This window comes from Acartia tonsa, chromosome 12 (assembly GCF_053477335.1).
Source record: "Acartia tonsa isolate MP-2025a chromosome 12, ASM5347733v1, whole genome shotgun sequence".
In the NCBI taxonomy this organism is placed as follows: domain Eukaryota; kingdom Metazoa; phylum Arthropoda; class Copepoda; order Calanoida; family Acartiidae; genus Acartia; species Acartia tonsa.
Genome location: NC_137271.1, coordinates 17,804,140 through 17,827,611, shown reverse-complemented (window position 1 = coordinate 17,827,611; position 23,472 = coordinate 17,804,140). Strand labels below are relative to the sequence as shown.

General features: G+C 32.1%; 2 protein-coding genes across 8 annotated transcripts in view; one reads left to right on the top strand and one right to left on the bottom strand.

Annotated features, from left to right (window-relative positions):
- Positions 1–227: 227 nt before the first annotated feature.
- LOC145334434 (uncharacterized) lies at positions 228–9,580 on the top strand. Of its 7 annotated transcripts, XM_080179894.1 has the most exons (5): positions 228–491; positions 843–1,479; positions 1,720–2,153; positions 3,547–4,289; positions 4,601–6,034. In XM_080179894.1, the coding sequence occupies exons 3-5, from the start codon at positions 1,760–1,762 to the stop codon at positions 5,342–5,344; spliced, it is 1,881 nt and encodes a 626-aa protein (XP_080036020.1). In that variant the 5' UTR covers positions 228–491; positions 843–1,479; positions 1,720–1,759; the 3' UTR covers positions 5,345–6,034. The 7 variants fall into 7 exon arrangements, 6 of the variants coding, with proteins under 6 accessions (XP_080036020.1, XP_080036021.1, XP_080036019.1 ...); XM_080179895.1 differs by lacking the exons at positions 228–491; positions 843–1,479 and having other exon boundaries at positions 1,698–2,153; XR_013884826.1 differs by lacking the exons at positions 228–491; positions 843–1,479; positions 3,547–4,289; positions 4,601–6,034 and adding exons at positions 6,542–9,336; positions 9,457–9,574 and having other exon boundaries at positions 2,016–2,153.
- Positions 9,581–10,197: 617 nt separating this feature from the next.
- LOC145334096 (BCAS3 microtubule associated cell migration factor-like) overlaps positions 10,198–23,472 on the bottom strand; it is a 71,071-nt gene continuing 57,796 nt past the window's right edge. The window contains exons 46-52 of the mRNA XM_080179380.1: positions 23,398–23,464; positions 15,839–15,896; positions 14,974–15,035; positions 14,148–14,216; positions 13,717–13,803; positions 13,161–13,218; positions 10,198–12,618 (exon numbers count right to left, since the gene is read on the bottom strand). Of these exons, the coding sequence (XP_080035506.1) occupies positions 12,588–12,618; positions 13,161–13,218; positions 13,717–13,803; positions 14,148–14,216; positions 14,974–15,035; positions 15,839–15,896; positions 23,398–23,464 (432 nt within the window). The 3' untranslated portion in view covers positions 10,198–12,587. The remainder of the gene's footprint in view (positions 12,619–13,160; positions 13,219–13,716; positions 13,804–14,147; positions 14,217–14,973; positions 15,036–15,838; positions 15,897–23,397; positions 23,465–23,472) is intronic.

The following is a 23,472-nucleotide window of genomic DNA, read 5'->3' as shown; positions in this document are numbered from 1 at the left end:
AACACAAGTTTACGGAATTATACGAAAGTAACAACTCTCTTAATGTATTGATTAAAAATAATAATCAGTGCTCGGCATTGCGCATAAGTTTCAAATCTAAACCTGTGTCGGTATGTATTTCTTGTATTCCCCGGCAAGTTCGAACCCATTAATCCCTTTTTCCTTACACCAGAATTCCCCAGAGAATGAGTGTGTTATGTGGCATTCCTAACTATCTCCGCGCGTGGCTTGTTATTTTCCGATTAAAACGTGGTTTAATCGTTGAGAATTCTTTTATCAGTTTTGTCTTCAATTCTTCATTGGTTTACTTTATATTATGTTGTTATTCTATTAGGATTGTGCTTATTTATTATTGCTTTTGTTATATAATTTAAGTTATTTAATTCTTCTTTTTACAGATTTAAAAAATCAAAGAACGGTTGTGGTAGTTAATTAACTACAATGTCGGCAGGTACTTCGGCGGGAACAACGGGGCCTCCTGATATTGCGCGGTAAGAATTTATTTATAGGATTTAACTAGGGAATAAAATCATATTTAAAAGATATAATCAAAGAATAATTTGAATATGTTTCAAAGTTAAAAGTGATAATTATAATTGAACTTTTATCGATAGTTAAAATTTGTATTTAATCATGTTGTTAATAAATTTAATTGGGTTTTGTTAAGGGTTTAAGTTATAAATGTGTTTTGATTTATAGTTTCTAGTACATTAATTAATTGATTTTATTTAAGTATTTTAAAAAAGTTAGGGGTTTTAAGATTGGTTTTTTTCATATTTTTTTCTTGATTATTTTATTTTTCACCCATCCCATCCCTCCCTAATAAGTTTTTATTAATTTAGATTTGATGGTTATCGTCAACCTGGTAATAGATACTATACGTATCAAGCCAATTTCCATTCCACGGATAATTTGAAAGCTGTTGTTTGTTTAAATGTGGATCGCCCTGGTTTTTTCCGGGTATCCTTGGGGGCGACTGAACCGGTTCGATTCCCGCTGAATCTTGTTGAATTGATGGGTGTTAACCCGCTTCCTCAGTCCACATTTGAAATGATTTTTCAACCTGCGGAGCTTGTTATGCAGGAATGTTTTATGCTATTTTATAATATTGATATTTTGTTTATTGTTTTGATAAAATTATTTGATGTTTTTAAAAAAATTTTTTTTCGGATTTTTGTTACTAAATATAATGCAATCTTTTATTTTAATGGATTAATTTGATGATTATGGTTGTCTTAAATCAAATTCTTCTATTTTTTTAATATCATTCTTCTATTTTTGGGTGAATATTTTCATTTAAATATAAGTCGCATAAAACTACTTTTAACAGGAGAATTCTTGGCACAGTCAGTGGTTTTCTTTTCAAGATCGCCTTAATGGAAATTTGGTTGTTGTTGAAACCAGTAATAAGAGTGCGGTAGAGGCTAGGGAGGAGGCTAAATTGTTGCTAAATAAACCAGAGTTACAACTTTCATTTAGGAAATTGACATAACTAATTTAAAGTCTGAGAGCATGAATTCGTTTTAATGTTTTGTATTATTGACATTTTTTAAAAAGGGATTTATCTATTTGATTTGTTATAAGATGTTCTTAATTGATTAATTGATTTTATGTTTTTTTCTTATTTTTTTTTGTTAAAAAAAAAGTCTATTTTGATGAAGTTTTAAGTTTATTTTTGATTAAATTTTTTTTTGATTATTTATGTCATGTTATTTATAGATTTGAAGTGATTGTTCCCCCGAACAAGGCATCTGGTTTAATGTTATGTGTTAGATGTTTACCTGCTAAAGCGGTAGTTCTTAATGAGAACTCAAGATTTACAGGACACGATGTTGGCGGTATGACTATAGAAACATTTGTGGTTTCTACAACAAAGATGCCTGACCATTGTATGGACATCAAAGATTTTTTTCCTTGTGGTCCTGTAGTCTTTAGTGAGGAGCCTCTATCACACGCAGATTATAGAAAGACTGTCCTAACTGATTTTCCGAACCTGATGATTTTTTGCAGAGTATTGGCTAATTTGACTTTGAACCAGTGCAGAGATTACATACGTGATCCAAAATTTCCTACTGGGAACAAGCACCGTTTTGATCCTTCTCACAAACATTCATCAAACTTGCCTGATGATTCTACATTTAGCAAAAGTACAGGTACACACATGTTTTCTAAGTATGGTCCAAACTTCAATGTGTGGTATTATGCTCCTAGTATACAACACTCTGCTAAAAAGTATATATGTTTGTCATGGACCGATAGTACATGGAAGAGCTACCGTACAGCCTGGGATTCTTTGTTTAGTTTTTTAAAACACATTGGTTCTCCCTTAGTCTTACCTTTAACTTTTGATGTTATTGTGAAATATGTGAATTATTTGATTTTGTGGAGAAAAGTCAAAGTAGTCACTGCTAAATCTTATTTGTCTGCAGTTAAAACTTTACATAAATTAAATAAATGTGAATTTGGTCAATTTGAAGATTACCATTTATATTTGTTCCTTAAAGGTTTAGATAATTGGGAAGCAACTTTAAATCTTCCAACTTTGAATAGAAATGTTATGACTTTTAGTGTCCTTAAATTGTTAGGACAATCTTTGTCTAAATCTGAATATTGTAAATTTGATATAAATGTTATTTGGACTGCCTGTTTGATATGTTTTTGGTCCTCAACTCGTTTTGGGGAATTGATTTCTACAAATGAGAACAGTTTAGATTTAATTCGTGCTGTTACTTGGGATAAGTTAAATTTTTCATCTGAACAAAATTATACTTTATTTGTTCCCATACCCAAGACCTCTGAGGAGAAAGAGGGTTTTATTGTTGATATATTATCATATTCTGATTCTAGATATTGTCCAATCAATTATATTAATATTCTTTTTAATCAATGTGAGGCTCTTAACAAAGCCAGAGCCAATGATTTATTATTTGTTTTAGCTGATGGTACATTGTTAAATATGAGATTTATGAATATTTTGTTGGAAAAATGTTTAAGACCTTATTTTTCTGATCCTAATGTCAAATTCAGTTGTCACTCTTTTCGTAGTGGTTTACCTAGCTTAATGTCTGCCAATCCTCACTTGTTTAGTGAGGAAGATATTATGACTTCTTGCAGATGGAAAAGTAATTCTTGCAAACGTTATACTAGGCTTCGTGGATTTAAACAAAGGAATATTATGGGTAGAGTACATAAATTATTGCAGAAATAAGTTTATTTTATTTTGTTGACTACAGTTTCTACTGTTATTATTTTAGGTAGCTATTAAATTCTCATAATTCTTGAACAAGATTATTGTTTTTTCTTTTGTACTTATTTGATTTATTTAATAATAGATGAATTAATTTTTTACTTTGGATTTGAAATTGATTTTTTTTTATGATTATTTCGATTGTGGTTATTGTGGTTGTTAATTATGGTTGCTAATTATGGTTGCTGATTATGATTGCTAAATATGGTTGCTAATAATAGTTGCTAATTATGGTTGCTAATTGTGGTGGCTTATTGTGGTTGATTATTTGTTTTGTTTTGATGTTGATATTTGTTTAGACATGAATCTTGATGATGATGAGGAGGCAGAGGCTCTTCTTGCTGCTACACGTGAGATTCAAGATGAAAATTCTCACAAAGTCCAAAAGGTGAATCAGGGTCTTTCAGTTGCTGAACATTTACGTAAAAAAAGGAATGAAAGTGTGCCTCCTACAACTTTGCCTTCTGTTACAAATCCTAATTTTCAAAGTGTCAATTCTCAATCTAATTGTGCTGTGCCTAGTTCTTCCTATAATCATTCACCATTGGTTGCCAATACTACAGAGGATCCTCATAAATTTGTTAGTTTTTCTCAAAATCTAACTGTGGGTGAAGCTAAATTGTCACGAGAAGATTTGAGAACTAGGTATCAAAATTTGAATCGCCAGGGTCGCCTAGATGACATTGCGTGGGAGGCTCTCTGTTATATCCCTTTAGCTGTATTGGCACAGAAGGAGCTGGAGGCTACGGAGCGCATGTTTACTCAGCCAAAATCTATGGAGGACAAACTGGATAAAAACAGGACGACTGTTCTTCAAGAGACTTTATTTAAAGAAGAAATGGATGATCTACAAACAAAACTGCATTCAGTGAGGTTTTCAAGAATGCCTGTGACAAGTTCTCAACGGCTTTTTCAAATGTCAAGGGACATTATTGGGTCAAGTATAACGCCTATCAACGCATACTCTTTTGATCATCTCCGGCATTCCCACAGAATCTCTACCAGTGCCTTCCTGGAATCACATAATTTAGTGAGTCAGAAGGTATTTTGTTTGTTTATTTATTTAGCAATCGATTTATGGTTTAAATGATAAAGTTGATAAGTTGGTTGTTTATTTGTTTTTTCTACAGCTTATTGTTTTGATGGCGTTAATTTTGAGCATTGTTACATTTTCATGGATTTAGGTTTTATAGATTTTCCATTGATTGAAATTTTATTTGATGGTTTATTTTCCATGATATATATATTTATTTTCTCTCTATATTTTGTTCTTTTTCTATTTTGAGTTCTAAGTATAATAGTTAATTGATTGTTTTTTATTGAGTTTCTTTTGATTGAATTTTGTTTGTTTAGATTTCCCTCAAACTCTTTACTACTGGTACTTTTAAGAAGGAGAGCGAAGGTGTAGCCAAAGTTCGTCTATCACAAAATTTTGGGGAAGATCCTGAGTGTAGGTCAGAGCCAATTTATGAGGATGTAAAATCTCTCATAGAGTTTTTCTATAGCTTCTTTTGGGCTCAAACACTTAGACGTCGTGTTTTCCCATTAGATTGTAGTATGGAATCTTTATGGTTATTTTTGATTGAGAATCAGTTTTTTGTTGAAAAGTGCAATTATAAAGGATTAGGCAGAGGACCTATGGATCCAGGCCGTTTTTGTAGTCTTTTTACTGATTATTGTTTGCGGATAAACAATAAACGATTCCAACAACGTGAAGCGCACTTAGCCACTGATGAAATCGCGGTGATTTTTGAAGCTTTTTGTCTTGATGACTACCATTTCAAGAATCATACCTTGGATAATAGTCGAACTTCCATACAAGAACTTTTTTCACCCACTGCCTCTACCGCTTCACCCTCTCAACAAAGATCAAAACCAAAATCTGGCAAGAAAACTTCTCCTCTACGTTTTAATGGTTTGGAGATGTGTTTTAACTTTAATAATGCTAATGGTTGTACACGTCGTATGATTGATGATGTTCATTGTGTTGACGATAGAAATTTTAAACGTTTTCATGGTTGTACATGGGTTGTAAATGAGAAACCTTGTGGTCAACCACACAAAAAAATCAATCATTTTGCTTCTGTTAAAAACTAAATTAATTTTCTCTTTTTGAGATTACATTGATTATGTTTCAATTCGGTTAATAAGATTTGTGTTTAATATCTTTGATTGGGTAATGATAAATTCATGAGATTTATGAGAATTTATTTTATAGCTACCTCTTTTTGATGTGTATTTTTTATCACGCATTTCTGGTCATATCTACCTCAGTAAAATTTTATTTTTTGTAGATTATATTTGTTACCAAAAAAATAATAACTAATGTCTTTCTAAATTATTTATATATCTTGGATATATCTATATATTGGGGTTTTATTGTCAATTATTCTGTTTTTCAATTCATTTTTTGATGATTTGATTTTTATTTTATTTGGTTTTTTCCAGAGCTGTGTTTTTTATTTTCAAATACAGCTTCTATATGTAGAATTTATAGGGAAGAATAAGACTGATTTAGCTAATTGATTAAGTTTATTATTTTTAACCAAATTAATTTTTGGTTGTTGTTTTGATAAAAAATAATTAATGATGTTATGTGTATTAACATTTCAATAGTATTGACATTTCAATTCAATAGCTATAGTCTTGTTTTTTCCCTAATTTCTGAAATTTTAATAAATTTCAGTTTTATTGATGATGTTTCTCTCGGTAATTTTATGATCATGATTTTGTTTTATCACTTGTATTTTATTCTGCTTAATTTGTGAATAAATGATTTTTATCTCATTGTTTCATGTTTTTAATTTTTTTCTTGTTTTTTCAGATGTTTTACAATGTATGTAATGGAATTGTTAGTTCTCGTTTTGTGCTCATTAGGTTTTTATTAAGTTTTGTTTGGTTTTAAATAAAAAATTATTTTGTTTGCTCGGATTTTATGTTCTGCAAGTGTATTCGCTATTATTGGTTTTTTTTCCGTGCTAGTGTTTAATCGATTTTTTTTGCAGTGTTTGTTGAGGTTGCGTGATTATATAATTCTTTATATTTTTGGATATTTGATCGATTTTTTTTTTGCAGTGTTTGTTGAGGTTGCGTGTTTATGTAATTCTTTATATTTTTGGATATTTGATAGGGTTACTTTTGTGTTTTCAAAAAACTAGTAACTTTTGATATACATTTTTTTTCCATCGGTTTTCGTTTTACTTTTTAATACATACTTCTTACAAATATATTATTTTCAATTATTCTGATAGATTAAATTTTATTCAATGGTGTTATTTTTGTTATTCTTTTTAGGCTCGATTACACATGAATCTTTGGGTATCTATGCTGGTAAATTGAATGCTTGGACTAATGCTGGTCGATATACCAGGGACATTGAACTTCCAAAACCCAAACCTAAATCTATAAAAAATCCAGAAATTCCGGTTTTAAAGGGATATTACATACTAAAGACGATATTTTGTTTAAATTGAATTTTGCGGCATTATACATAATTATCATGAGAACCATTTGTTTTGCTTCATTCTCCATTAATTTAAGTGTTTTTCGTTCTTTTTCTATTATGTTTTACAAGCATCAATATTGTTTGTTTGTTTTTTCTTTCCCTTATGTGTTTTTGTTAAAAACCTTAATGATTTTCGTTAAACTGATTATAAATGATATATAGGAACTTAATGATTTTTTTTTTTGTATTTATATTTTCTGTTGTATGTAATATAAATATGTGTTTTAAGGATTATTCTACTAATCCAGATTCGGATTTCTGGTCGGCGTTTCCTTTCCATAAATTACCCCTTACGGGTGAAGCTAATACGCCCATTGATGTTGACAAATTTGAAAAGGAATATTTAGATTTATACAATAATTTGGATGACAATCAAAGATTTAATATTGAACGAACATTATTGAATTTGCGAGAAGGGGCTGATGCTCTTGTGGACGAATCTAAATTACATCCCCTTGATGATGATAACAGTAAAAGTGTTCTATTACCAGAAGTGGCTCGTCATTATACAGACCAACTTGCCACTATGATCAAGAAAGGTTTTGTGGCTGGACCATTTGATGAAAGTCCTATTCCGAATTTAAGAATTAATAGTTTGTTTGCTGTTAATCAATCTGACAAATACAGGCCTATATTGAACCTGTCTAAACCGGAAGGTAATTCTTTTAATGAGGCTATCATTCCTCATAAACTAAGAAAGGTTTCTATGTCTACCTCCCGTCATGTTGCCAAAGCTATATCTGATATGGGCACGGGTGCTATTATCTCTAAGATGGACCACGTTTCAGCCTACAAACTGATGCCTGTGAAACCAAGCCAGTTTTATCTTCAAGGCTTTAGATGGCTGGGTAAACTTTTTATAGAGGTCAGACTAATTTTTGGAAGCATCTCCTCTGTTCCTAATTATGATGATTTACATCAGTCATTTAGTGATCTAGTCAAAACCAGAACTGGTACAGATCCCAGTTTTTTGTACCGTTGCTTAGATGATCAAGAGGTTATATCTCCCTGCTTAGAAGATAACAAGAGATTTGTTGATGGTTATTTGGCATTTGCCAAGGAGATCAACCTTCCGCTGGCGGATATGACGGGCGAAGATAAGGCCTTTCTGTTTCGCACTTCTGGTACTGTCCTTGGTATTTATTTCAACACCAAGAAAATGACATGGGCATATAATGAATCTAAAAGATTGACTCACATGAAGATTATTCAAGATACTATTAGGATGGTCAATGTGTCTTTGAAACAGTTACAGAAAGTTGGAGGTGTTGTTAATACTCTAGCTCTTTTATGTCCTCCTTTAAAATTTCTTAGAGGACCATTGGCTGAACAAACCCTTGAAGCAGAAAAAGTGGATCCTGAACCAATTTTGCTTCGTATTGAGACTGTGGAACTTCTACACACATGGCTTCATATTTTTGAAGATTTTAAATGTGGTTTTCCTATCCCTCACTTTTTATCTTCGCCGCCTGTTAATGCCTTGGCATTTGTTAGTGATGCTGCTGGAGTTCCTAATCCCGACAATCCTCCAGATTATGCTGTTGGTGTCGGTGCTACAGGCTTTCTCTATTGTGATGATAAAATCCGATATTGTGGTCAAGCTGTCTGGCCATACCAGTTTATTTTAAATGTTGATATACACCAAAAGTTGTTTGGTAGAAAGACTACATTGTTGGAAGCCATTGGGTTAATTCTACCACTGTTTCACAATGCTGCTCATTTGCCTGGAAATTGTGTCATATTGTTTATTGATAATCTACCTGTGGTTTGGGCCTATCAGAAGGGTCGTTCAAAGAAAGATCAATATACAAGTGTTATTGTCACTGCTATCAACCATGTGGCAACTTCTCTTGGTTGTCGAGTTTTTGTGCGACACTGTCCTCGTCTTTCTACTACCCCTGCGCTTGTAGCTGATTTGCTGTCACGCACGGATGACAAAGGTTTGAATATTGCAAAGAAATATCAATCTCTTCAATATGGATGGCCTCTATCTCTACAACATTGGATGGAGAATCCTTCTAAAGATTGGTTCCTTGGTTCTAAACTCCTTGCAGACTTTCAGGTGTCCGTGTCCTTTTCCCTTTTTGGGTATTTTTTATTTTCCCTTTTTGGCTGGAATTTTTTAATGGTAATATGATGGATTCTAACATAAATCAGTTATGCTGATATTTTTGTTTTATGACACAAGAGATAAATTTGTTATATTTACTCTTGTATTCCTGATTTATGTTAGAATCCTATTCCCTAGGTATAGGGCTTATCCCCAGCCGGAAAAAGGACACCCCCTTCTTCTAATTTAGGACAGGATTAAGGAACAGTCAAGTGGACGGATGAAAGAAGCTGGACAAAGCTGAAGAAGGATTCTTATTTTCCGATTAAAACGTGGTTTAATCGTTGAGAATTCTTTTATCAGTTTTGTCTTCAATTCTTCATTGGTTTACTTTATATTATGTTGTTATTCTATTAGGATTGTGCTTATTTATTATTGCTTTTGTTATATAATTTAAGTTATTTAATTCTTCTTTTTACAGATTTAAAAAATCAAAGAACGGCCCGCCCACCCTCCCTCTGGAATTTTATAATGGTAATATGATGGATTCTAACATAAATCAGTTATGCTGATATTTTTGTTTTATGACACAAGAGATAAATTTGTTATATTTACTCTTGTATTCCTGATTTATGTTAGAATCCTATTCCCTAGGTATAGGGCTTATCCCCAGCCGGAAAAAGGACACCCCCTTCTTCTAATTTAGGACAGGATTAAGGAACAGTCAAGTGGACGGATGAAAGAAGCTGGACAAAGCTGAAGAAGGATTCTAAACAAACAAAAGAGACGCGCACTTTTCCTTTGATAATTCCCACGTAAGGAGCTACGTGAATGAAAATAATGTATTGCTTGAATATACATGCGCTCTGATGTGTGGAAGATCTCAAATAAGCCTTCCTGCTTAGTTTGACATCATATGTGGTAAGAATTTATCTTTTAATTCTTGAAAATAAGCATAGAATGGTACAAATTTATGAAGAAATTTAAATCATTAATTTTTCAGCAAATAGACCATTTAACTGCTAAGTTTTGATATACGAATATTTACTTTTATATTGTTGATTATTTTATTCTAAAATTATCAATTTCTGATACGATTTAATATGATTCGTGCCAATTTTAAGTTTTTTAGAAAATTCGTATTTTTTATAAAATTAAAATCACGCAACCTCGATGCTAAAAAAATAATAAAAATTAATTTTATGTAATTAATTCTTATATTTTTGTTTTAGACTTACTGTTTTCATGGTAATAAATACACATTCGTAAACTTCACTATGTTGGTCATTCGGGAGGCTTCGAGATAAGATTTCGAGAACGGCTAGGCATTGCGTTCCGAAACAAAACCTAATATCTGAAAATAATCCTACCCCAAAAAACTGTACGAAAAAGGAATTTGATTGTAATGAAAATTTATTTAATTTACATAAAACATAATTACAGAATGTTTAATAATTTACAATATAATAATATTAATGGATGTATTTTATTTTTAATATGCGTTTTTATTAAATAAGTCAGTCTTTATTTTAACGTCTTTAATACCAAAATAATATTAATTTTTGTCGATATAAAGTTCTATTCGAAGTTATTTTTATTATTTTTAGCTGACTTACGGCATTTAAACTAAGAGTAAACAATATAAATATGTGCTTAAATGACAATTATTACAAATACTCTAAGTGAAAATTTTGGAATTTTTCATTTTAGTATTTTTATTTGATTTTTATATGAAACTATTCTTTTCTAGTATATGTCTTGTCTATCAAATGCTTTGCTAAGTTCAAAAGAACAGTAATTAAGTATTTAATAGTAATACATATAAGTCGAATAGTTTCGATTTTTGAAAGACTTTTTATTTTTGTGTTTTTTCTACTAATAATACCATACACAAATATACGTAATTTAATTGAATTTTTTCTCAGTGCATGGGAATTTCTAAAACTTTTTATAAGCAAGAAAAGTTAAATATTTTTATAGTTAAAGGCAGTAAAAAAATCATATTTCCAGTATAGCTTCAAAACCGATCAATATCCGTAGATTGGATCCGGTTCTTAGCCATACTGAAAAATCATACCATTTAGCATCGTAATTTAGACAATTTTCCACTAGTATTAAAATAAAAAAATAATAAGTACCTGTTTTAGTCAGCATGGGCCTTTAGCCCATTAGAGTTAACAAAACTGGTTTTGATGTTTTAACTTTTCATTTTGATTTCCGCGGAAAGCTGTCTATATTACGATGCGATAAATAATAATTAAGGCAGTTTTAAGCAAAATAATAAGTGTAGGACCTGGACAGACGTAGATTTAATACACACAAGATCGGAGATGTGCTTTAGAAGGGAGAGGACAATGGCTGATAAATTGATTTATACAGTATTATAACGTCTGGATACCCCTCCCTCAAATTCCGCAATTTTTCCCTTAAAAAGCTAGGATAGAACGGATATTGCCCTTCAGTGTAGGGTAATCTAAAGTAATTTTCAAAATTTTGAGAGGGGGGGAGGGGGGTAGAGCGAAGGATTTTAAAGATTTAGGGAAGTAAACTAAACACTCATTTACCCCCCCCCCCCCTCTTCATTTAACGTATATGCCTAAGTTAGGCCAATAATATAAATAAAATGTCATTAAGAGTAACTTGATAATTGAGTTATAGATTATAATAGAGCTATGCATTTTATCACCTAAATAAAATTCAAAGAAATAAAAATCCCCATGCACCGTTAAAAAAAACTGAGAAAATCATGTTTATTTAATTTATAATATTTTAGGAATCTTTAGACAAACCGGTATCATTTATGTTTTTTGTTATTTCACATAAATAAACATGATTTTCATAATTTAAATATGTACAAATAAGACAGCTTAATATAAAGAAAATGTAGTTGTAAAAAGTAGGTAACAAAAAAAGCTAGGCTAAGCATTAAGAAATAAGACCAAAGACTTTCGAGAATTTTCTACAAAAGACATTACTAACTATTATAAAATTATGGATATATTATTAATTGAAACTTGCAGGGGGCTAAAATAACGATTGTCCTTATCCCATCCTCTCCCCTCATACTGGATGAACGAATTGACCTATGAGGGAGTTCCATGTTAGGAAGCTAAGTTGACGACAATTTTTCCCCTGTCATAAAATTCATGTATATTCTATATCTCATTGTCTAGGTATCCAATTTTTTTGGTATACCTATCCTGAAATAAATAAAAACATAGCTATTTTGAATACTAAGCTGTCAATATGTACACAATTAAACAAAAAACATACAATAATACATAAAAATACAGTATGAACAAAAAACAAAAACTACAAATACATTATTTTTGGCATTTTTTACAGAATGAATTAAATTTTTACTAACAAGGATTTAAGTTGGTTAAGTTATTTATCGCATCGTAATATTTAAATGAAATATTATAAGATTAAAACCAGTTTTGGTAGCCACGAGGGGCCGAAGGCCCGGGTTAACAAAACTGTTATTAATTCTATGATTCTTATTTTAATATTTGTAGGAAATTGTCAGGAATACGACGCTATACATGATTTTTCAGCATGGCTGAGAACCGATTCTATTTCAGCGGATATAAGTCGGTTCGCGAAACCAATATCAATCCTTAAATCCCTGTAATTTTATTTTATAAAAGCACGAAAACGAGGGATAGAGCGTCATGACATTATTTTAACGGATTTTTCAATATTTTTTTGAGAATTTTTTCCGTGATAAAGCCAACGTCCTTTTTTATTAAGCATGAATTACAAGTATTTTTTTCTTCTCTGATTTATCGTTTCTTCTTCTTGTTTTTCTTTCCTGTAGAAATATCAATACAATTTTTTACATGACAAATGATAATACAACCCTTCTATAGATTACAAGCAGTGGTTGAAACGTTTGGACACGCAACTTTAACCAACCAATCCAAGTTCAATAAAAATCACTATAGTTGTTAAAAAAGAGTTTTTATAAAACTTTAGGGACAAGTGTAACAAGCAACCCGCCTAATATTCCAACCCCCCCCCCCCCGTAATATTTGTCTCGTAATAAGTCTAAAGTAATATTTGGGGGTCAGATAAAAATGTCGTAAATTTTGATAAGTGTCCCCCCTCCCTCTCGCACGACAGCTGAAAATCCACGTATAGGTATCGTGATTTTTCCCCCGAATTAATTTAGTTGTTGCTATAAGCTGGCCCATTCATGAAAATCACAGTAAAATATATTCTTTTATTTGATTTCAACAGCGGATGAAAAGACAACATTAATAACTCAATGCTTTTTTACTACGCTAAAAAGCTGTTGTTTGGAATTGGTTCGAATTTAGTTGAAAAGCATAAATATTAAGTATTGACATTTTCCTTTATTTTTAGGAACCCAGGGAGAGTTGGTGGCACTGCCCTCACTACAAGAACTGGTTCCTAAATAAGTACAATTAAAAAAACAGAAGGTTACTTTTTTGTTTTATTTCTTTAGAACAGGTTAGGATTGGTTATATTGGGGGCTGGGTAGCCACACGGGGTTAGGGAATCGAATGTATAACAATATCCCTTATTTTAAAATCATAAAAAATAAGAGGGAATTTAAGTGTTGTACAGGCACTTTGTACGAAAGCTCCCACCGTAACTAATCCAAAATTCAGCCAATACTATCAATAAGGTTCTAGTTATATGTTTAAGAAATCCTATTATATAAAGTAATACGATTATCTAGCTTAAGATTTCAATGACAACTTAACTGATTGATTTCTCCATATTAGGGAAGATTCACATAGGTTTACAGCAAAGTTTTAGGCTATATATTTTTAGATTTAAGCCTTGAGATAGTTTTAAGATACTCTTCTGTCCCCTTCTTACTCTTTTGAACACATAATTCCTAGATCCCATAGGCGCTAGTATTTATAAAGTATGTGACTATACCTGTTCCAGGATAGCTGGAACTAAGAACAGGCTTCTCTGATTCTCCACAGCTCATATCCTCATCTGTTGTCTCATATTTTCGCGCGCCTAAATATTAGACAGCAATTTGTAAGTATACTCCAATATTTTGCTATATTAAAATGAAATTACTAAGTTAAGGGACTAACTCATTAACTTACTGTCTGGCGACTGACATTAAAGTAAAAGAATATAGGGTGCACGAGCCATAACTCAACCCATGGGACGGAGACTATGTGGCTACTCTGTATAGGGTCTTCAAAATTAGCTAATAGCGTTTTCAACACTGGGGCCATGTAATTGTGTGATATTCATCTATACTTTATTCTACTTACTGAATGACTGACTGACCGACTCACCCACTTATTCCCTTGCTTACTAACTGACTCATTTACTAAGAAAACTGTATGTACCTGTTTCAGCCTCACTATCAGTTTCATCCTTCAAAGCATCAGACAAGTCTTCAACGCTAACTCTAGCACCTAAAATTTAAACAGATTAAACAGTGGTAACAAATATGTCATTTTAAATTAAAATCAAATCATCTTTCAGTATAGTGCAAAATGATATGAATGCCATTGCAATAAATCTTAACTCCAGTTATTAAAAAAGTGAATTTAATTTCGTAAGTCATTTATGATAAATTCGATGCATATGTCTTTGTCAAAAAAGTTGAAAAATACGAATTTATTTTAGAACAGGAAAGCTTAAGTATTATGTTTTTGACTTAAAACTATGTAAACTTATAAAGACCAAAGAAACCCTATTTTATTTAGATAATGACAATTATGTGCTCAAAAAGCGCAGCAACAGCAACCATTCATAATGGTACAATACTCAGGGGTGTATATTCTGCACAAGAATAATTTTTTCCCCTGCTGTAAATTTTTTTATTTTTTTCCCTCCTAGTTTTTTTCAGCAAGGAAGGAGATAAAATGGAAAAATATTTTCAAAACTCTTTATTTTGTTCATATTATCCCCCCTCCCACATATTCTTTTAGTTTTTTTTCACCAAAAGGTGAGAAAAATGGAAAAAAATGCTTTCAGTTCTCTTAATTTTTACATTTTTTCCCCCAACCACATATTTTTTATTCCCCCCCCCCCCCCTCAGCAGGGTCAAATTTGAAAATATACACCCCTGACAATACTACAGCTATATTGCAAATGTTTCAAAAGATACTTATATGAACAAACATTAAAACCTTGCTATATAAAAGCTGCGCTATATAAAGTATTCACCTTTAATAACTTTAGAGGTTGTTGGATTCTCTGATTCATCAATTGACATTTCACTATCAAACCTAAAAAGAAAGAAAAAGTTAATGTAAATCCTTTTTTATCTACCTACCTATAATACAAAGTAGAATAATGTCTGTCCGTCCATCCCTTAAGATCTCGGTAATCACTGAACCGATTGGATTCTACTCTTCAGGGAATATTATACCTACTAGTCCTGTGGTGGTTTTATTTAAGCTATTTTCTTGGGGGAGGGGGGGGGGGACACCCAATTTTTAAATTATTTTTTTAAAAATTACCTCACGGTTTAAAGCCCCTAGAGGCTAGGGGCGAAGCCGCTTGTCTAAGTTTACAGTAATGGATAGAATAGACGTGGATATTGGGTAATGTATGTTATCTATGTTTAAATTGTGAAAAAAATTACGTGAATATTATTGAAGGGAAAAATTTGTCGTCAATATAGATTACTAAAATGAACAACACTTACCTATTGATCAGTTCGTTCATACAGTAAGAGAGAGAGATGGGGTAAAGAAGGAGGATAGGAGGGATCGTTATTTTAGCCAGCTACAAATTTCACTTATTAAAGTAATTAATAATCTGGTGTAAGATCCAAGTAATAATATATCCATTTTAACAGTATACTTTTCTTAATAATTAAAGTTGAGAAAGATTTAAAACTTAATTTAAAATATATCCAGTTTTCTACGAATATAAACATGTACAGTCATAAAATTAAAACCAGCTTTCCTAGCCCATGCTTTCGGCATCACGGTGCTTAAATAACTAGTTTTTATCTTATAATTGTATATTTTTATATCCGCGGAAAGCTGTCTATAATACGATACGAGAAATAACTATTACTTACCTAAACACATCTTCCAGTGCAGTTCTCTCCTCACTCTTATCCATCGCAGTTGTCTCTCCTAAACATATTTACATTTAACAGGTTAATTATATCCAGGCCAGGTATATCAGGGGGGGATGAGACAATGAACAATAAATTGGCGTTTATCTCCAATTTTGATAATCAAAATAATCTACTCCTTCTGTGGGCTAGGTAATAAGTTTACACCCAAATAAGATTTATTAACAGTCAACAAATGAGATAATGTTTAACTTTAAAGATTGACAAATTTTTGCATACTTTAAAAATAATACTACCCAGGAATGTTAAGGGATAAGACAAAGGCCGAAGTACATCCCCAATGATGATACATAAAAAATCTGAAGATTACAATTAGTGGTTGAAACATTGGTTGAAACTCAACTTAAACAACCAACCAATCGAAATTCAATAAAAGTTTCCCAAAATTCTAAAGCCAACGAAAAAGAAAACGTTATTATAAAACTTTGGGGACTAGTGTAATAAATACAAACAGCATGATAAGACGTAGAACAATCGTAAGAAATAAAGATACAAAAAAAACCCGGCTATTTCCCACCCATTGAATCTTGAACACAATCGAAAATATTTAAAAGCTAAAAGAACCCCGCAGGGTTTACCACGGGGGGAGAGGGGGTTTATACCAGCAAAGCGTTATTTAAACGTTATTCCGAGAAAATAAATATTAATTTTAGAATTTTTTTTTCTGCTTTAAGAATAAATACATTAAATGTCTAAATGAATATCCCAATAAAAGTAGTGTGCCTTATCTTCCCCTCAAATATTAACACAAAAAATTACAACATTATATCGTCAAAATGTTGCTTTGAAAACATTTTTATCAACAATAGCTTGGACTTTCTAGTTTGAACCAACCAATCGAAAGATTTCCAGCCAACGAACAAGATGAAGTGGTTGTATATTTTGGATACGAGTATGATATTTAGTCCAAAGTCCTTTCTCTCCCTACTCAATAGATCAATATTATAATGAATAATACTTAAAAGTTAAGCATTTCCCGTTTATAGAATCATTTCCTAGGGATCAAAAGGATAAGACAATGGCCGCTATATTGATGTACATCCCCAATGATGCTTAACAAAATTAACCCTTCAGTAGACTTAGTGGTTGACACGATTGGACACTCAAATTAATGAACAAGGCAATCAAAATTCATTAAAAGTCCCCAAAGTTGTGAAGCCAACGAATAATAAAATATTATTATTATAATAGGTAGGATAAAACTTTGGGGACTAGTGTATTAAACAGCCCTATGTCCCCTAATTCCATGATTATTTCCTTTAAGGGGTTTGGCAATATAAATAATTTTTGATAGATTAATGTTTTATTCTGAATTTGCGATTTAATTAAATGTCTTTATACGAAATTAATGTATCACCAATAAAAGGACAGATAGAGAAAAAAAAACAATCTTCTTTTTTCCTTCCAATTGCACATGGTGCAGAGATTTGTAAAATAGTAAAAATGGGAAACTGAACATTTAGCTAGTGCAGGCTTTTTTTAAATACATTTTTTGAAGCAGCTTATAGTGCCTACAAAAAATGACGTCATACAATACAAATGACCAACGTGTCAGTATACATTTTACAATTGGTCAATTGAAATGTATACTAGCATATCATCGGTCATTTGTATTGTATGACGTCATTATTTTTATAGACACTATAAGCTAATTCCATTTTTTATTTTAACTAATATAATAGCCTTAATATATCATGGGATCCATGTGAAGCTCCCTTAAAAAGAAGAACTCAATAGGTTCAGTAGAAATCAGGAGCAACAGACAAAAACCTTTAAATTTTATTATGTAAAGTATTAAGTTTTTTTGGTCTGCAGATTAGAACAACTAAGCCAACTGGGTTCTCTATTGAGGGTATACTTCGAATAGATACCTTTTAGGCTATTTTATTATTAGATTTAAGTCTTAGGATGGGTTTAAGCTCTCAGCCCGTTATAATACAGAGCGCCGCCTAGGTGCTATGGGTATAGCCGCTAGTTTAAGTTATAGTATTAACAAACCAGAACAGTCTAATGAAATGCTACAAATATTTTTGATAAAATATAACAGTAAGATCTATATATAGCAAGAATTGTCAATAAATTTCGAAGAAAGCTCGCATAATTTCGAGCTGTTTAATTTTTACATTTCTTTTTAATCCGTCACAATAGATGCACAAAAATACTCATTTGCACAGATATTGTTGTACATTAGATGTTATTTATTTTTTTGGAAAACATAAATTTATCTACCATTGTCCCATCCCTGTGCCCCTGCTGTTCCTATATAAATATAAAAACCTGTTTAACATCAATATCTAATATAAACAAAATATCTTATTTTCATATATCTGAAAAGAATGGGTGATGGGCACGTAGGGTGGTACAGTTTTTCAATTTTATCTAAACACACAGGGATCTAAAGGGATAAGACAATCGCCGATCCATTGATAAATAATGATACACAATTTTACCCCTTCTGTAGATTATTATAGTGGTTAAAACATTTGTACACTCAACTTAATAAACCAACCAATCAAAATTGTTCCCAAAGTTGTTAGGCAAACGTATAAGAAATCATGATTAAAAAACTTTGTAGAATAGTGTAATAAACAGCCCAATGTCCCTCTGGGCCAAAAAATAACCAGTTACTGAAATAAAAATATACAATCTTATCTTTTAAATTTATGTACATACACATCCAATTACAATAAGCAAAATTACCCCATTAGCAGAAAAAAAACATTGGTTAAAATGTTTATATACTGCTAGTTTGATCCAACCAATCAAGATTTAGAAAAAAAGTCCTCAACGATTTTTAGCTAATGAATGAGGGAACGTGTTAATAAAACTATGGGTAAAAGTAACAAGCCCTTTTCATTCCACAGGGGGAGCATAGGCCGCTGACAATTTGGGCTAAAGCATTCCCCCTACTCTAACTATGTCGCGCACCTGACATAGCAGCAGTAGGAACAATTTTAAGCGTCTTTAGTTATGACGCGGTGTCGGACCGAGATTCGAACCTATCACCTTTCCGACGACGAGCGGATGCGCTACGTGTTTAGCCACTGTCGCGGGTTATAAAACTTTGGGTACCAGTATACTTTTCAGTCCACCCTAATCCTACAAAAATTGGGAAATGGCGAGGATATTGAAATTATTGATTCCATAACAAGATATCGTAATTTTTATATTTCCCTTTCTACATCTTTACAAATATGTTTTATGTTTTTTCTTCAATAGCAAAGCTACACTAGGATTTAAAAGTCCCTCCGTATATATTAAAGTTAAAGAATTTATGGGGCATAAGCTATATGTAACTCAGCCCACAGGGCAGGGACCCTGTCTAGATTTTGTATTGGGTCTTGGAAATAAGCTAATAGCGACGAAATTATAAACAGAGTCGAGCTCATACAAAAGAACAGAAAGCGATTTGCTAGCAGACGAAAATGGTCTCTAAGACTAAGTAGTTGTCTAGAATATACAGGGTGCGCCACATAAAACCGGACTTTTTTTAAACGGCCATAGCGCCAAAACTACTTGACCAATCAGGACGTTTGACCCCACTATAAAAAGCTTAGGTAATGACCTTTCAGCACATAAAAATCTTTGGACGAAGATAGGCTCGTACTCCAAGCTGGTCGCGCTTATGTTCAACAAGGCAGATTCGAAATGCGCTGGTGGTATAATATTGATTCTCGACTAGGGCCCACTAAATCGGACCTCAGCCAATTTTTAGATGAGGTAGAGTTATGTAACTAGCTGGGGATACTGTTAGATACATAAGTAAGACGCTATAAAAGACTAGAGCTCTCTATCTAAATTAGCTTGGCTGTAGTACTCCGGCAAAGTGAAACGTGGCGGAATTAGAGATGTCAAAAACCGTGTAAAATCGTGAAAATTTCTCGATTCTCGACGTTAGAGACCCATATGGAACTTAAAAACTCATTTTAGACTATGAATTGCGCTGACAACCCTAGCTGAATCTTCATGCCATTTCAAAAAAGGTATAGAACGTCGTTCTAGCTCAACTGTGGCCCAAATGAGAGCCGCCGTGTTGAAGGGCAGCTTGAAAGTTGGGTGAATTTGGATCCTGCGGTTACTCACTTTCCTAAGGAAATGGGGCCTCCCAGCAGCCCGATCTTAATTCACTGGACTTTTGGGCCTGAAACTACTTTGAAGTATGCACCAATAGACGTGCCCATAACACAAAGACCTCCCTTATTGTCACTATCAAGGAGAACTTCGCCAATTTGGACAGATACATTTTGACCTGGGCCTGCCGACGGTTGAGGACGCGGGTGGAGGCGGTGATTGATCCTGGCGGCGATTTTATTGAATGATCTTATAGTCATATACCTAGTTAGCTTCCCAGTTTTTAAAATTCAATAAAATCTTTAAAATTGACGATTTTATGTTCATTTGTTCAAAAATTAGAAAAAGTCCGGTTTTATGTGGCGCACCCTGTACATCTAAACTTAAACATTTGTTCTCCGTACGACAATTACCCAGGGGAAAGGTTTAAGTTTACTTTCAGCTGTTACTTGGGGACAATAGTTTACATGTCCCCCCCCCCTTAATTTACCTTGCAGTGACCCCCCCCCTCCCTCCCATCTATTTTTTAATGGCTCTGAGACAAAGGTGGTGCAATCAAGATATATTCATCTTCTATAAAACATTATTCATTCATGACATATAAACATAAGTTAGCTAGTAATAGTTATTTCTTTCATCGTATTATAAACAGCTTTCCGCGGATATAGATTGTACATTTTTATATTCGTAGAAAGCTGGATATAATACGATGCTAGACATAATTTTTTCGTATGGATGAGAACCGGTTCCTATCCACCGGATTCGAATAAATACGAGAAATCATAATTTATCACTGGAAAATTGAAGGAAAGATTGAATAATCTTGCATTGTCCTATCTTCGTGGAGTATTTTCAAAGTAGATATCTTTCTGCTAAAATAAAGTTTATAAAAACTTTTCATAATACCTTGCACTAAAGGCCCAATCCTTAAATATATTCAAGTTTACATCACAATTTGGAAATTGAGATTCATCATAAATTGTAGTTACGTACGCCAAATGGATATAGAATATACGTGGAAATTGTGACAGGGTAGGGGATGTTTCAAAGTGGTTGGAAGGGGGGGAATCGTTAATTTAGCGCGCTGTGTGTTTCACTTTACTAGAGAAAATGAAAATCTGGTGTAACATCCGAGTAATAATATATCAATTGGAATGTCAGCCAATCACCAAAATTTGTCTGAAAGTCCTAACAATGAGCTTTATGAATTGCTTCTTTTTTTTTTGGGGGGGGGGGGTGGGGGCAATACATTCATTTTATTGATTGAACTTTTTGATCTGTGAGGTAAAGGTATAGCATAGCATGTTACATAATACTCGCATTTAATTTTAGGTTGAATCTATTTTACTTAAGATAGAAACTTCAACTCCCCCCCCCCCCCCCCCCGATTTATCTTATATTTGGTCAAGTAATTATATGACGTATTTTTTACCTATGAAAATATATTGATAAATGTGTTTCACCACTCCTAGTTCAAATTGCCCGATCAAGAAATTGACCATAGTTTTTAAGACAACGAATGACAAAGTGTGTTAAAAAATATTTTAGTATAATTTAATCTTCAAGTCTTTCCCATCTTGAAGATAAACCTAAACCTAATGTAACTCGAGAATACACAAAGACATTAATCAAATAAAGCCAGCTTTAACAGATAGCGTTTCTATCGCTGAGGCGCCCAAAATAACCTCAAGATATAATTCTGAGGGAGTAATTGGTTTCTCCACTATCTGTTAAGAAAAATTGACAACTTTTATATCTGCAAATTGCAACTTTATTATTGACACATTCCTAGTAGAATGATATTTAAAATTACATAAAATTTTAATGCTCTGAGTATCATGGATCTAAAGGGATAAAAAAAACAAATTGGTGTATATAAATGATGATAAACTTATTTACCACCTCTGTATTATATAAATATTGGTTGAAAAGCTTAAACAATAAGTTTGAAAATGAAAAATAAAAATTCAATAAAAGTTTGGGTACCTATGTGATTTACAGTTCAATGTCCCCCCCCCTCTCAGGGAAAAACATGATTTTAGAATGTAATACAATAAAAATTTAGGAGAAAAAAAGAGAGTGTATAGATAAGAAATCCTTCATTTTAAATCGTTAGTTAAAAAAAATGGTCCTAATTTTTTATTTTTATTATTAATAATTACATTCTGAACAATTGACAAACAAAATTATTTTTTTAGAACATTCCAAATCAACTCTATAATAACACTAATAGACTGCAAAATGACCCCCTTACAATTGAAAACTGAGAAAATAAGATAAAACATTCTTTTATTTTATCAAACTTTTACAATATTTTATATATTAAGAGAGAACATTTCCCTCCAATTATGTCTAAATAGAAATGACACAAAAAATATCTATCACACTTTTCAATTCTTATTTATTTTATTATCTATTTAAAGAGTGGGGGGGGGGGTGGACATTGGACTGTAATTCTAAATGGTTAAAGTTATATAACCACTTTATCCTATTCATTGGTTAAAAATATTTAGGCACTTTTAAAAATTTTATTGGTTAGACCATACATTTTGATCCACACATGAAATAATTTTGTTTATCGTCAGTGGGGATGTATTTCAATTTATCATCCATTGTCTTATCCCTCAAAATCCTAGAGGAACTAATAACTATAACCTCAAGGGTATTAGAACTAAAATGTTAAAGCTTTTTTTAACAATAATTTGTTTCTGCAGAAAAAGAAAATTATTTATCATCATTATAAAGTATGTATTCCAACTTATTATCCTTTGTCTTATCAAGTAAAAATCCCTGAGATGGGTTTTTGAAAGATGAATGCCGCGTTTTTTCAATTCGCTAAATTAAAACAGAGTAGGTATACAACTATTGATTTAATTATTTCGCTTTTGTTGGTACGGCATTCACAGAAGAAAACCAAATTATCTTCAATCCATTCTTGCTGCATATTAATTAATGCATAATTTTAGAGCTGTATTAGACATGATACAAATGGCTAAAATAATATACTTAAGATTTTTAATTCTTAAGTTGTATACTCTGTTGAAATCCTATCGTCTTCGTCTTCGAAAAAAACGCGGCATTCATCTTTAAAAAACCCATCTCTGATTAACAAATATCTATCACCTTAATGGTATTACAGTCCAACAGACTGAACTAAAATGTAAAATAGTTTTTAATGTATTATAAACAGCTTTCCGCGGATATAAAAAGGAACAATTTCAAGATTAAAACTAGTTTTGCTAGCCACGAGATGCCTAAGACACGGGCTAACTTTACTGGTTTTAATCTTATAATTCTACATTTTAATATTCGTAGAAAACTGGATATAATACGATACGATACACGATTTTTCAGTATTGATTAGAACCGGTTCTAATCCAGAGGATATTAATCGGTTCGAAGCCATACTGGAGAAGATGTTCACTAACCTGAGTTTGAATCTTGGAACAATAATTTGTTAACATCCTCTTCATCTATCTCGAAACTCCATCCGTCCTGAAAAC